The 16,391-nt window shown below is 41.9% G+C and overlaps 1 protein-coding gene across 1 annotated transcript in view; it reads left to right on the top strand.

The window, feature by feature from the left end:
- DNAH2 (dynein axonemal heavy chain 2) overlaps positions 1-16,391 on the top strand; it is a 426,940-nt gene that overhangs the window by 342,489 nt on the left and 68,060 nt on the right. Inside the window, exons 65-71 of the mRNA XM_089688974.1 lie at positions 43-159; positions 2,871-3,035; positions 7,271-7,393; positions 7,675-7,823; positions 8,175-8,241; positions 9,213-9,363; positions 12,165-12,313. Of these exons, the coding sequence (XP_089545100.1) occupies positions 43-159; positions 2,871-3,035; positions 7,271-7,393; positions 7,675-7,823; positions 8,175-8,241; positions 9,213-9,363; positions 12,165-12,313 (921 nt within the window). The remainder of the gene's footprint in view (positions 1-42; positions 160-2,870; positions 3,036-7,270; positions 7,394-7,674; positions 7,824-8,174; positions 8,242-9,212; positions 9,364-12,164; positions 12,314-16,391) is intronic.

The raw sequence follows: 16,391 nt of genomic DNA, 5'->3' as shown, positions 1-16,391 counted from the left end.
CTGAATCTCCATCCTTTGATTACATCTTTCCTCTCTTTGCAGATGTACGGTCGAATATACCGTGTTGTAGAGCCTAAACGAGCTCGCATGAACACAGCCATGGCACAGCTGGCGGAGAAGCAGGCATCCTTGGCTGAGGCTCAGAATAAACTCAGAGAGGTAACAGGGGCTGTAAAAACTACATTGTATTTGTAGGAATCACACCAAAGGCATGGTAAACCGTCCTACCTGCACCTTGTGTTTTACATCCACATAAGATGAGCATTGATCATGAATTGTAGTTTTATGGTGTCAGTACACACAGCCTATAGTACAGTAAATCTTCACATTCAAGTGTCAGCAGTTTTAGTTTGTGTTAAAAAACGTGAGGCATGCGACATGCCACTGCACAGGTTAATGCATGACCTCTGTAGTCTAAGAACTGACACTTCCTGTAAAGAAACTGCATATCCCACAATCCCTGGGTCTCTCCATTTGGTGTTCTGCAGGTGAGAGCTACATAGTAATTAGCTCTGACACAGGCACAAACAGGCAGAGCAATCACAGACACACAGAGAGCTCACATGCAGTTTAAAGAGGGGATGGTGAAGCATGCATTGGATGCACAAAAAAGTGGAAACCATCCCAACCTATAGCTGGTCTTTGCAGCAAGGTGCAGATGGAAGGGCAATGCACGTCACAAACAAACAAAGGATTTCCCAGCAACACTTACCAGCCAACCGGCAAAACAACCAGATTGTCCTTTCTAACAGTTTATGTTAAAAGCAGAGGAATGTGTTTGCACACATTTGCAAATATGCAGGTACGCCGCAGTTCCCATGCCAAGGGACCTCTGTATATACTGCGGTCCTAACTCTACATTTCCAGAGCCTCCATAGTAGGAGCACATATAATAATGGATCTATTAAAGCGGAGTTCCAGCTAAAAAAAAAAAAATAAAAGTCAGAAGCTACAAAAACTGTAGCTGCTAACTTTTAAAATACAGACACTTACCTGTCCCTCTGTCCAGCGGTGTCCTCACTACGGCTGGTTTCCCTGTGCCAGCATCTTCAGTGTGGGCACCCGGCTGTGATAGCTTGCGGCTTGACAGCGAGGTGCCCACTGCACATGTGCGAGTAGCGCTGCACTTTGTGAATGGCCCCGTAGTCTTCTGGGACCTATCACATGTCCCAGAAGACTACGGGGAGAGAGGGAAGGACAACTTCTGTTTCCGATCACCTAGGCGATCGCAGGGGAAGTGAAAGCGGGTACCTGTCAAATTCAGATACCCGCTCCCCCGAATCCCCAAAGGTGCCATTTCTTAATGGGGAGTAGAGGATAAAGCTTTAAAGCGGAACTTCCCTTTTTGGGTGGAGCTCTTTAAGGGCCTGGAGGGAGCCCACCCCTCCTTAAAGGCACAGGGACGCATGTGACACCCAGCTGGAGCACAATGGCAGTGAAGGCAAATGTGTTCTTGTGCCTTTAAGGAGGGGTGAGCCCCCTCCAGACATACCTGCCCTTAATCTATCCATTATTATATATAATCACCAGCCACTTTATTAGGCAGACCTCTTCAATTGCTTGGTAACAATTGCTAATCAGCCAATCACATGGCAGCAACTCAATGCATTTAGGCATCTAGATGTGGTGAAGAGGACTTGTTGAAGTTCAAACCGAGCATCAGAATGGGGAAGAAAGGGGATTTAGGTGACTTTGAACATGGCATGGTTGTTGGTGCCAGACGGGGTGGTCTGAGTATTTCAAAAACTGTGGATCTACTGGGATTTTCACACACAACCATCTCTAGGGTTTACAGAGAAAGGTCCAAAAAAGAGAAAATATGTAGTGAGCGGCAGTTGGAGGAAAATGCCTTTTTGATGCCAGACGGCAGAGGAGAATGGGCAGACTGGTTACTGCGAAGTTCAGATGGTAGGGTCAGAATTTGGCATAAACAACATGAAATCATGGAGCCATCCTGCCTTGTATCAATGGTTCGGGCTGGTGGTGGTGGTGTCATGGTGTGGTGGATCCATCCTGCCTTGTATCAATGGTTCAGGCTGGTGGCGGTGGTGTCATGGTGTGGTGGATCCATCCTGCCTTGTATCAACGGTTCAGGCTGGTGGTGGGGGTGGTGTGATGGTGTGGTGGATCCATCCTGCCTTGTATCAATGGTTCAGGCTGGTGGTGGTGGTGTCATGGTGTGGTGGATCCATCCTGCCTTGTATCAACGGTTCAGGCTGGTGGTGGTGGTGTCATGGTGTGGTGGATCCATCCTGCCTTGTGTCAATGATTCAGGCTGGTGGTGGTGGTGTCATGGTGTGGTGGATCCATCCTGCCTTGTATCAACGGTTCAGGCTGGTGGTGGTGATGGTGTAATGGTGTAGGGGAGATTTTCTTGGCAGCAACAAGGTGTACCTAATAAAGTGACCACTCAGTATGTGCTTCTACTATGGAGGCTCTGGAAATCTAAAGTCAGGATTGCAGTATATACAGAGGTCTCTTGACGTGGGCACTGCAGCTTACGCATATATTTGCAAATGTGCGCAAACAAACCCTCTGCTTTAACATAAACTGTTAGACAGGGATAATTGGGTTGTTTTGCAGGTTGGCTGGTAAGTGTGCTGGGAATTCCTTCGTTTGTGATGTGCATTGCCCTTCCATATGCACCTTGCTGCAAAGGCCAGTTACATTTTGGGGGGGGTTGCCACTTTTTTGTACACTTGGACGAATTGGGTGCAGGGACGCACTTAATACCTTTGCATGCATTGGATGCAATATGTCCTTGGGAAGGAATCTTTACCAAATGTTTTGTGGCTTGTGTTTTGTCATACATATCAAAAATGGATCCATTGACAGTAAAGGGGTTAAAGCTCTGTTTCTTTTCTTGGCAGGTGGGTGAACGCCTGGAGCAGCTGAAAATGCAGTACGATGAGAAGTTGGCGCAGAAGGAACGGCTGAGGGCAGAAGCAGAGTTGATGGAGGTGAAATTGCGGAGAGCAGGCACTCTGGTGACGGGACTGGCGGGAGAAAAATCTCGCTGGGAAGAAACGGTTAAAGTGAGTTTCATTCTTTCATGTTCCTAAGTCTCCAGCCATGCAGAACAAACAAGCCATCCCAATCACCAGAATGGTTTATTCTGCTGATTGGGATTTTACCATTTTATATGACAATTACTACTGTAATCCCATAAAATCCAGCTATATGGAAGGTGATATAAGGCTCAAGCCCTGACGAAGGGGGGAGTGTTTGAACACCCAAAAAGTGAACAACTCCGATTCTACTGGTTCTGGTCCTATATTGGACTCTTTGGCCTGTAGGTATGAAGCTCTTTCTCCCTGTTATATAGTGAGAAAAAAATTGATGGGGTCTTAACACCATCCAGCCCCAACTAGCAACAGCAGCTGTCAGACTGTCATAGAGTTTTACAGGCTGCCGATGGTGGATCTGGACGACACAGCCATGCCTTCTTCTCACAGCTAAATGCTGGAGCCCCATGCATTGGGGCTAAATACCTAGTGTGCATGGTTCCTTTTAGTTAAAAAAAGGATGGGGGAAGTCTTTTACACTTACCAAAAAAAAAATTTTTTCAGTTAGTTAAAGTGGAACTAAACTGTAGCTGAGCACCACAAACTGAAAACTCTATTCAATTCAGAGCAAACTCCCTCATCCATTCATGTCTCCATGTTTTATATTGTTGAGAAATCCCTTTGAAAAACCCCTCCCTAGCATTACTAGCCGTGGCCATCTTGAGTAAGGGCATATGTAGCATTTACTTCCTGGAATCAATCTGCCCTTAGCTCAGGCATGCAGGCAGGAGGGTGTGCTTAGCTGAGAAATCCCCTCCCCTGTCCTCCAAAATGAAAAAAAAATGCCCATGAAGACTCTTAGGATACATGACATCATTTTGCCCTAGGCCAGAAACCAGGAAGAAACTGAAGGAATGAACAAAGAGTTTAAAATAACTAAATATAATATACCTTCCTATCTATTTACTAATGGTAGCAGCATAAGGATTAATAATAGTTCACGTTGACTAAGATAGTTTAATTCCGCTTTAATTGGGCATCAGCAGTAGGTATAAACCCTGCCTCCAGGTGGAGGGTTGCAAAGCAGCATGCCGAAGAGTATGCTTCTCCATCTTTGGGGGAAGTGAGAGATTAGGAGTTGCTATTGATACCCTGGAAAAGTAGCTTCTCCATCTTTTGGTAAAGTGGGAGATTAGGCGTTGCTATTGATACCCTGGAAAGGTAGCTTCTCCATCTTTGGGGGAAATGGGAGATTAGGCGTTGCTATTGATACCCTGGTAAGGTAGCTTCTCCATCTTTTGGTAAAGTGGGAGATTAGGAGTTGCTATTGATACCCTGGAAAGGTAGCTTCTCCATTTTTTGGGGGAAGTGGGAGATTAGGAGTTGCTATTGATACCCTGGAAAAGTAGCTTCTCCATCTTTTGGTAAAGTGGGAGATTAGGCGTTGCTATTGATACCCTGGTAAGGTAGCTTCTCCATCTTTGGGGGAAATGGGAGATTAGGCGTTGCTATTGATATCCTGGTAAGGTAGCTTCTCCATCTTTGGGGGAAGTGGGAGATTAGGCGTTGCTATTGATATCCTGGAAAGGTAGCTTCTCCCTTTTTTGGGGAAGTGGGAGATTAGGAGTTGCTATTGATACCCTGGAAAGGTAGCCTCTCCATCTTTGGGGGAAGTGGGAGATTAGGAGTTGCTATTGATACCCTGGAAAGGTAGCTTCTCCATCTTTGGGGGAAGTGGGAGATTAGGAGTTGTTATTGATACCCTGGAAAGGAAGCTTCTCCGTCTATCATTAAAAGTGAAAGTAAAATAAAATCCCAAATTTTCAGTTGTCTCCAGAAAAGTAATAGAAGGGAAATCTTCCACTGGGGACACTAGTTCTGGTGACCTGGGGGACCCCCAAGGGATTTCCTTAAAGGTTACTAAACCCACAACAGTAAAATCAGTCTGTATATGCAGTAAAGCATGCTTGTTGTACTCACTGTGGAACCCAAGGGGTTAATCTTCTGCATTGTGTAAAAGTCTGATCCTTTCTTCTCTGGTCCTCCTCTTGTTCAAATGTCCAGGCTGATAAGACAGAACCCATAGCCCTTCTGCACTGCAGAGTTTAGTGTGTATTGCTAGAGAAGTTTTTTTTTCTTGGTAGCATACATGTGATCAGCACAGGGCCAATCAGTACTGTCTAGACAGAGGGTCAGGGGTTCTGCATCCTCCTACAGCAGAAAGAAACTCCTCCTACAAGCTTTAACCAGTGCTCTGCTGAAGTCACAAGACTGTTCTAACTGCTGATGAGAAAAGGTATTTAGCGGTTTATATTTACTAAAATAATTGCATTTCCATGCTCTGTGTACTGTGGGAGACCAGATATAGTGAATGCAGGATCCAGGGTTTAGTAACACTTTAATTTGCAGGGATTTCCTCTGACTTCCTGTTTGGCTGTGGGAAAGGAAGTGAAGGGAAATCTTTGAAATGGGACACAGATGACGAAAACAAATGTGTCAGGAGATATAACCCTCCCTTACTCTATCCAAAATAAAAAAAAAGCTTTGCCTATAGCTCTACTTTAACTCATTCATTTAGGAGTTTGCACAAGCAACACATCAACAATTAAAAGAAACATTCATTTCTGTTATTTTGGAACACCTTACCAGATTTACTATGAAATGCCTCACTGTAAAATCCACAGAAATTAACTGACACTACAGACTGCACAATAAGACATTCCAAGGATGAGGAACAACAACAATTTGGTCTAGTAACTGATTTCTTCAAAGTACTTTCTAGAAAGCAAACCTGTTATTATTTAAAGATCCTAACATTAGCATATAAGCACCTAATATTGCCATTTATTCATTGATTAAAGATCCCTCCTAGATTGTAAGCTCCAAGGAGTAGAGCCCTCGAACCCCTCGTGTATCGCATTGTATTGTTACTGTACTGTCTCATGTATTGTCTCCCATTGTAATGTACAGCGCCGAGCAAACTGTTGGCGCTTTATAAATACTGTATAATAATATAATAATTTTTATTATCAGTGATATGAGATTTTACTATGTGCACACAGTGGGGGAATACCATTGATTAAATGGTCGATGACTATTTTATTTATATATATATATATATATGTTAAACGTTTACTTACAATACAAAATTATCTTCCATAACCTCCATTTTTTTAGGCTAGGTCAGGTTTACTTTAACCTCCTCGGCGGTCTGATTATTTCAGATTTTTGGTGCTGAAAGCGGTACCATTTTTTTGCATGGAAATATGTATTTTTTTTATTGTAGGCTGTAATTTTTAGGAAAAACTCACTGAAATCTGTCCGAACAAGAGTCTAGTAAACATCCCGGGTATGATAAAATTTGAAACACAAAATCATAAATTATAATTTAATAAATAATCATAAAAATAATATAAAAATAATAAAAAATTTAATTCAATAATATAATCAAACCAAAAACACTGAAATGTGAAATAGAGCGCCAAGTTCGCACATCACTGAGCTCAGTCGCAAAATCGTTTTCAGTTTCTGATGAGGAATTTCCCCCACGAATCATTATCACTCAATTCTGCAAGTGGTTCTGATTTACTATCGCTGTTCTCTAGCTGATCTAAACCGCTTTTGACCTAAAGGGACGCTTTTTGGACGCCATGGACATTTCTCAGTTTCCAGGCAGAAAGAACAGACAAAATGCAGGCAGGGCACAGGACAAAGCACTAGGGACAAAATGTATGTGAAATAGGTTGAGACAGCAATGTTTTACTGTGTAAAATGAAAAAAAAAAAAATGACATTTTTTAAAAATTTTAAATTTCCTGCCGCCGGCGGCGGCGGCGGCGCCCGTACGTCCCGACGTCACAGGGACAGGACACAGAAGCCGGATGCCGGCATCGGCCGGAGGAGATGGCCGGGGACGCTGCAGGGGACACATCGTGGGAGCGCAGGGTAAGGTAAGTGAAGAACACATGCCGGAGCAGCGCCGCATGGTATTCCCGAGTGTAGCTCGGGGTTACCGCTTTTAGTACTGAAATGTTACCCCGAGCTACACTCGGGAATACCGCCAGGGAGGTTAAGGGTTTTCACATCTGAAGTAAATTTCATTGTCATTCAAAAATTCAGTCCAGCACAAGGCAAAGTCAGTGACCATGGTCGTGTATATTGAGCTGGTGTTGGCAGGTCCCAAACCATTGCCAATCGTCTTCCTTTGAAAGCGGGGCCAGTGATGTATGGTTTCTCTGGTTACCTATACGTAATTCTATTTTACAGGGTCTGGACCAGGATTTGGGTTTGCTAGTCGGTGATTGTCTGCTGGCCTCGGCTTTCTTGTCTTATATGGGGCCTTTCCTATCCAACTACCGTGATGAAATCCTTTCCATCTGGATCAAAGAGGTGATTTTTTTCTATATACAAAGCTCTAACTTGGAGCTCATTGGTTTTGCTATGTGTACCGAGACAGAACAACCATGCAGGTTTTTTGTTGGTGAGCCAGTAGGAACCTCACACACTCAAACACCTCCAACCAAATTACACGAAAGTCCCCAGTTTTGGTTGGGGATAAATCATTTGGAGATCAACTATTTATGTTTCAAGAATTTTAGAAACATTTATCCCAGCTGTTAAAATTTGTGCATTGCGTTCCATGGATGTACCATTCTATCCACATTGTCCAGGTGAAGGAGATGCTGGTACCCTGCTCCCCACAGTTCGACCTTTCCACCTTCCTGTCCAGCCCCACCATGGTACGTGAATGGAACCTGCAGGGCCTCCCGTCTGACAGCTTCTCAAGTGATAATGGTGTCATTGTCACACGTGGAAACAGGTAATGTCATTGGCCATTCCCTCATTCTGTGCCATTACTATGTGATAAGGTCAAGTGACAGAAGGAATATATGGGTTGTACTGTGATTCACTGGTTATACTGGTGGCCTTGCAGTGTCAGGCCCTGATTTTAATTCCCGCTGGACTTTTGTTTGCATAGAGTCTTCTTTTTATTTCCATTGTCTGCATGGGTTTACAATTTCCTCCTACCCTCTAAAAAAATATTGTAAAGGTGTTATGTACGTCTATTCATGTTGTTTAAATGAACCTGTGCTGGATTTTAAAATTTTAAAAGTCTTGCCATCCCTTAAGAAGTCTTGCTCCTAATTCATGATGCCTTTCTTTTATTCAGGTGGCCACTGATGATAGACCCACAGGGACAAGCCAGTAAATGGATCAAAAGCATGGAGTCTGCTAAGGTAAGTCCATGAATATTTTTTCTTTGGCAGGTAATGTTTTCATGTTAAATTCTGTTGATTGCCTTTGGCTTCTGGTATCAGATGGGTCCACAAGGAGCTGAAATAAGACTCGGTCACATGCTATAAAGGAACTGCAAGTTTTTCTTCTGCAGTTCATATTTGTTCTATAGTGACCAACCTCCAGTTCTTTATGCTTTGGTCACATGTGCTGGGAAGGAGTCAGCTTCTGTTTCCTCCATCCTAGATCATATATAGTATGCTGGAATGGGGTCAGCCTCCAGCTCCCCCTTTCTTGATTGCATGTGATAGACTGAGATCATCTTCCAGTTCCTCATCTCTGGATCTCTTTTGAAGCAATGAGGTCATCCTCCAGTTTCCTTGCCCTAGATTGAATCAGCTGGCAATTTTTTTATCATGGGTCAAATTTGCGGGATTGGTTCAGCTTCAAGTTTTTTCAGCCTGGATCACATTTGCTGGAGGGGGACAGCTTCTAGTTTCTCTAGCCTGGGTCACATTTGCTAGATTGGGTCAGTTTCCAGTTCCAGTTTGGATCAGATTTGTTGGTTGGATCAGCTTTGCTTTCATTCAGCCTTGACCACATCTGCTGGATTGGGTCAGTTTCCAGTTCCAGTTTGGATCAGATTTATTGGTTGGATCAGCTTTGCTTTCATTCAGCCTTGACCACATCTGCTGGATTGGGACAGTTTTCAGGTCACCAAGCCTTGGATATGGTCATCCTCCATTTCCTTCCTGACTAATCTTCCAACTTTCCAATCTGTTGTCCTATGTGTTGGAAAGTGGTCATCTTCTATCTTCTCCAGCCTGAATCATATGTGCTGGGATGGGATCAGCTTCTAGTTGCTTCTAGAGGACCACCCACATTTCCTCTTGCATGGTTGACCTGTTTTGGGAAGGGATAAAACATCTATTCTCTTCCACTTTTTTAACATATGTCTTTCTCTTTCACTTAGGGTCTAAAAGTCATCGACCTACAAATGACAGATTTCATGCGTACCCTGGAACAGGCTGTTCAGTTCGGGACACCCGTCCTTCTACAGAATGTCCAGGAAGATCTGGACCCGTCACTGGCACCTATTCTCAATAAGTCTGTTGCCAAAGTGGGTGAGTAATGCAGAGAGAAAACAGGTGCCAGTTGGCATTGAAGAAGATGACTAGGGTGAAGCAAATGAGTACCACAGACAAGGGTTGTATATAGATGTGATTGAAAACACAGCCATGTTTTACAGCTTGTATTAAACACACTATCTGATTCCTGTATGGATCCTAGTTCATCCCAAGCCAGCCATCAACCAGATTTGATACATCTCACCTGATATTCCAGGACAGAAAGAACACCAGTGTGATCAGTAACATTCCAACGTATTAAATCATTTGGGATCTCTAGTGTCAAGTTATCCTTGTCATTCTGCTAGTTCGGCCCAACCACTGGACTAATCACAAATGGAGAAAATATTTCTGTGCATGCTCATTTGCATGGCTGATATATATTTTGGCAGCGACTTTTATAGCACATATACTATCATGACCACGCTTATCACACCCAAAATAAGTAACAGTAAGTTAGTAACCCATAAACCCTGAAACTAACCCCTAAACCTCAGCCTAACCCTAAAATGAACCCTTAAAGTGTATGTAAACCAAAGCGCAAAAATGTTATGTATTGCATCATACCAGTCTTTCGATGTGGTGGCTGCATTTGTTTTCTTTTTTCAGTCTCTTTTCCTGCATTTCACCTGGTGGTCTGCCAGTAACACAATTCCTGTCCTAGTATGACAGTGCTCACTCACTGTGTGGAGGAGAAACGTTGTCACTCAGGGACGACAGCCTCCCTCCTCATGTCCATAAATTGCATGCAATGTATAAAATATATGCTGTATTATATATACAGTGGAAATCTTGGTTCTAAATTTTAGCACACCAAAATGCATTCACTGAAGTAAACTTGCATGGAGAAGTCTGTCCCAAATGCAGCTGATGATTCATTATTTAGGATATGTTGTATACTAGTAGTAGTCATGTTCAACTGGACTTTTGTAATGTAGAAGTCTTTTTGTAGCTTTTCCAAGCCACTTCTTCTGTTCTAATGAGTGGCGGGAATATACCCTAGAATTTATAGCCATACAGGTAGGTCCGACACTTTAGTCCAATCACCATGAAATGTGTCAAGGGACATTATTGGTTGTCCAAGCACAGGATTGGCGGTATGAAAGTTGTGGAACTACCCTGTTCTAGTTACATCATCCCATCCTTGATGTCAGGAGGTCTGTTAAATGACTAGGGTAGAGATGATAGTTTGCTGCATCTGGGACACCGCTGTACTGTCCAGACCAGTGTGCAATATTAAGAGGCCTCAGCCAGCTCTGCTCCATTAACCATGCCTTATGCCTTCCTGACGTGTTTTGTCCTGCCCACTCAAGCTTAGTCATAGAGGTCCTCTATGACTAGGACCTCTATGACTAAGCCCCGGTGGGTGGGACAAAACACACCAGGAGGGCATGGTTAGTAGGGCAGAGCTGGCTGAGGTCGCTTACTATTGCACACTGGTTGGGTTGGGAGAGCGGCTTCCCGGATGCAGCAAATTATTACTACTGGATGAGTTATTTGGGCGCTAGCACCCCTTACACCTGAGGACCAGGGCTGGAGTTTCCTCTTGCTTAGAACAGCACTACAAGCCTTTCAGGTCACTGTGGTAGACGTCCCACATCCCTGAACTTACCCCTAAAGAATAATAAAATAAGCAATAAAATGTCTTCAGCATTACAAATAAGTCCATCTGAATGCAACCAACTACTACTAGATATACCATGACCGGGATCAATGAGAACCTGAATGTAACCAACTACTACTGGATATACCATGACCTGGATCAATGAGAACCTGAATGTAACCAACTACTACTGGATATACCATGACCTGGATCAATGAGAACCTGAATGTAACAACTACTACTAGATATACCATGACCTGGATCAATGAGAGCCTGAATGTAACCAACTACTACTAGATACACCATGACCTGGATCAATGAGAACCTGAATGTAACCAACTACTACTAGATATACCATGACCGGGATCAATGAGAACCTGAATGTAACCAACTACTACTAGATATACCATGGCCGGGATCAATGAGAACCTGAATGTAACCAACTACTACTAGATATACCATGACCGGGATCAATGAGAACCTGAATGTAACCAACTATTACTAGATATACCATGACCTGGATCAATGAGAACCTGAATGTAACCAACTACTACTAGATATACCATGACCTGGATCACTGAGAACCTGAATGTAACCAACTACTACTAGATACACTATGACCAGGATCAATGAGAACCTGAATGTAACCAACTACTACTAGATATACCATGACCTGGATCACTGAGAACCTGAACGTAACCAATTACTACTAGATATACCATGACCTGGATCAATGAGAACCTGAATGTAACCAACTACTACTAGATACACTATGACCAGGATCAATGAGAACCTGAATGTAACCAACTACTACTAGATATACCATGACCTGGATCACTGAGAACCTGAATGTAACCAACTACTACTAGATATACCATGACCTGGATCACTGAGAACCTGAACGTAACCAATTACTACTAGATATACCATGACCTGGATCAATGAGAACCTGAATGTAACCAACTACTACTAGATACACTATGACCAGGATCAATGAGAACCTGAATGTAACCAACTACTACTAGATATACCATGACCGGGATCAATGAGAACCTTCACAGACATTAGGAAAAGTTAATTAATAAAATAAAAAGGAACCACTGAAGCCTCCAACTATAGTCAGGTCTACTTTTATCTAAGTTATGACTTTCAGGAGCAATCAACTTCTAAAGGAAGGTGTTCTTGTGTTGTACAGGGGGAAAGCTTCAGATTCGGCTGGGTGACAAGGACGTCATGTACAATCCAGAGTTCCGATTCTACATCACAACAAAACTCTCCAACCCTCATTACACACCTGAGATCAGCTCACAGACCACCATTGTCAACTTCGCTGTGAAAGAACAGGTAAGTGACTTCTAAAATGGCAGTCCAGTTGGTAAAGTGAACCTGTCGTATTAATAACAATATCGCTGAAGAGCAGGTACAACAATGTACGTCAGCTACCTTTTATATCCTGCAGTTAATTAGGCTGTAAATCAGTTCAATGAGCCCTCTTTGGGATCCTCCAGAGTTGTCTTTGGTTTGTGTCATTGGTCATTGGTTTGTGTGATACCCGCAAAGTAAAGCACATTTCTAAGTTTGAATTTCTGTTCAGTGGACAGTGATCCTTGAATTGGGGGCCCCTAATGCACACGGAGATAAGCTATAAGGTGTGGATGTCACTTACCATGACCTTGTAAGGACTAAACTTAGTCAATATCACAAAACAAAAGCCAGCGGGGGGGGACCTAGGCTTTCCTTTGCCAAACTTTTTAGTGATGCACCAATATATCGGCTGAAAATGGGGTTATTGGCATTTTGCTGATGCCGATGCTGGTGCCCAAAATGGCCGTGTTTTTTTTTTTTACATTATTGTGTAGCATATTTAAGTTTTTTCATATATTTAAATTTATTTTCTGTCCACTTTTTGCGTGTTACTTGCAATAAAAGTTATTTTACTGGATTGCACTTTTTAAATTCATATTCCTTTAAATTCATGATATTAATTAAAAAGTCGAATATAATACAATTATATATAAAAAATATATATATATTTTTTTTAAAAATGTCCATCTCAGTTTCGGTTTTTGGCAAAGTGCATCCTGAATTTTCAGTTTCAGTCCAGAATTTTCATTTTGGTGCACCACTACTTTATTTTATTTTCTATGGAAACTATAGACAAAAAAAAAAAATACGTTCTATTCTACAATTTGTCTTGTTTAAAAAGACGCAAAGTTACAAAGGTAAGTTAGTTGGGTAAAATGAAGGTACAAATTATAGTCAACATTATTTGCAAATGAATAAAAAAACTTTTTAGTTTAGTTTTGTGCATTTTATTGTTATAAACAAGAACCCAGTGTCCAAATTAGTATAGAGGGTAAGAGTAGGAATTACGAATTGGAGTGATGGCCCATGGTGGAGTTTAGGCACTATTTTAGCACTTTTATGTGAGTGTAATATATATTTGATTTATTGTATTTGTAGGATAATGCACTGTATGCGGTTTTATATATTTTTTGCATGAGGAGCTAATACTCTATGAAAGGAAGAAGAGGAGCACACTTTTGTCATATAAGAAAAGGATAATTAAATATTCACGATGAGAACCTTGGAAGAATGGAAGGACTTATAGTATGAATTTTCACAAATTCTGATGAAGGACTTGTGACTCTATACTAATTTGGACTCTGGGTTCTTGTTGATATTGTAGCTTCCTAGGGGGGAAGTAATATCCTGGTGACCGGGAATTTATTTGTTTTATTTGTTTTTATTTTATTTCATTTGTGTTATACATTTTATTTGTACTTGTGGATATTTTGAGGTTAGTGATTAAGGTCTGTCCTGGTTTTGGATCTTACATACAGTTCATTTTCTTGTTATGTAACAAAAAAAAAAACAAATGAAAAAAACAACATATTAATAGTAAAAATAAAAATAGAAAAAATTGGAAAATAGCAGCTAAAGGTAGAAGAGTAAAATGGATCACCAAAGCTTTCACAATTTATAGTATTTGTACAAGATCTGTCTTAATTGAACTTTCTTTGAAGTTCTTTCATATATATGAGTAGTATGTTTATGTTTAATTGTAAGTATTAATTTAAAAAAAAAAAAAGATTGCTAAAAAAGGGGTCAAATAGGAATTAAAGCGATACTAAAGGTTCTGTTATTTTCCACAAAAAAAAAAAACATGTTATACTTACCTACTGTGTGCAGTGGTTTTGCACAGAGGAGCCCATATCCTCCTCTTCTCAGGTCCCCATGCCCCTCCGTTCTGTCGGGTGCCCCCATAGCAAGCAGGTTGCTATGGGGGCCACCCGAAAAGGTGTGTTCCCAAGCCCCTGATCCGTGTGTCCATTCCATTCCATTATTGAGATTGATTTTCTAAAGGCAAATAGACTGTGCTGTTTGCAGGGAAAATTGCACTTTGCAAGGGAATTATCCCCAGAACTTAGGGAGGTGAGGTGAAGCTATGCTGACTTTCATCATCCAACCATGAGCAAGCAAAAATGCTCTTTTTTACTTTCCTTGCATGTGATTGGTTTTTCTTTGCAAAGTGAAATTTTACCACAAAGAAAAAATCTCTAGCAGAGTACAACTTCTCTTGCAAACAAAACAGCCTATTTGTCTTTATTAAAGCAGTCCCATTGTATTATGTATACTCAACATGGTTGATTTAATAAAGGGAAATAGGCTGCTGGCTTTGCATGGGAAGTTGCACTTTGCAAGGAAATTTCCCCCAGAGCTTAGTGAATGTGGTGAAATTTCACTTTACAAAAAAATCACATGCAAGGAATAAAACAGCATTTTTGCTTGCACCTGATTGGATGATGAAAGTCATCAGAGCTTCAACTTATTCACCAAACTGTGGAGATTATTTCCTTGCAAAGTGTGACTTCCTTTGCAAAGTGAGCCGTCTATTGGCCTTTAGTAAATCAACCCCCAATGAGACTTAAGCTGGCCATACTTTGTACAATTTCCTTTAGATTTACCTTCAGCTATGTAGTGCAAGGGCCTGCCTGACTGAATACAAATTGAAAGTGTTTAAGTTTAGGATATTTTATCGCTTCGGTAAATTTAACTTCTTCACGCCGGCCGAACGCAAATGAGCGGCCTCCAGGCGTCTGGGCCTAGACGCCGAGTGGCCGCACATGTGCGTTCTATTAAAAGAGGACATATGTGCTGCGTTCCCAGCACACATGTCCGGTACTCACGGAAAGGTCCCGATCTCCTCTTTCGATCGGGACCGTATCACGGCGGTCACATGACCCTAAACTCCGCCCCACCTCCCGGCTTCTGAAACTCTTAAAGGGCCGGAAGGCACCGGCATGAAGGGCTTAAAGGAAAATTGTATGGTCAGCTTGTATAGAATTCCGCCATGTACTATAAAGCAATTACTGGCTGTGAGTCTATAATTGCCATTAATAGCAGTGGGGGGAGGGAGCAGCAACAGGGTAAGAATCACATCCCAAAAGTGTTGACATTTTTTTTAGGATGCATCTCTTACGTTCAAAATCCTTGAGCGATTAAGTGTGATACAAGTAACATTTACAATGTATTTTCCTTTTTAAACGAACGTGTTTCCTGTTTTCTATATGTCCTAGCCAGACTGCGGCATATGTAACCAAGGCAAAGTAATGGGATTTTCCTTAGCATTCAAAAGTTTCTTTTTAGACCCACATTGTATAGTTAATCCGTTAAATTCCCTTTTGTGGTTAGGCATTGCCACATACAAAACTGACAGCCCCTTCCCTCAGCAGGGGTGCTGCTACAGGGGATTAAATGGTGGATTTATTTCCTTAGCGTGACTGTTGTTTGTAGAGTAGGATGGATGGACTGTGCTACATCCATAGCCACAAAGAGTTTAGAGGCAATAATCTTCTGTCACCAGAAAAGTCGGCCTGTCACGCAGGAGCCTTATAGACAATTTTCACAGAACATTTTATTATTTTATACACCCGGCTCTTAATCCTAAATATACACTTAAAGAGGTCAGCTTTTGTAGATATTATCATCAATACACACTTATGTTTTAAGAACCTTGTTCCTTTGTACACTGGGAAGATACTGGAGAGTTTAAATAAAGACCACATAGATGAGTTTTGCTAGAAACTAATTTTAAGCAAAAGTCAGCATGGATTCATGAAAGACAGGCGTTGTCAAACAAATTTGATTAATTTTTTATGAAGAGGTGAGCAAAACCTTAGACAAAGGAGTGGCTGTGAACGTGGTATACTTGGACAGAGGGGTGGCAGTGGACGTGGTATACTTGGACAGAGGGGTGGCTGTGGACGTGGTATACTTGGACAGAGGGGTGGATGTGGTATTCTTGGACAGAGGAGTGGCAGTGGACGTGGTATACTTGGACAGAGGGGTGGCGGTGGACGGGCTATATTTGGTCAGAGGGGTGGCGGTGGACGTGGTATACTTGAACAGAGGGGTGGCA

Source organism: Staurois parvus, unplaced genomic scaffold (assembly GCF_062004578.1).
Source record: "Staurois parvus isolate SC_StPar_1 unplaced genomic scaffold, SC_StPar_1.0 ptg000463l, whole genome shotgun sequence".
Classification (NCBI taxonomy): domain Eukaryota; kingdom Metazoa; phylum Chordata; class Amphibia; order Anura; family Ranidae; genus Staurois; species Staurois parvus.
This window is presented reverse-complemented; position numbering and strand designations above follow the sequence as displayed.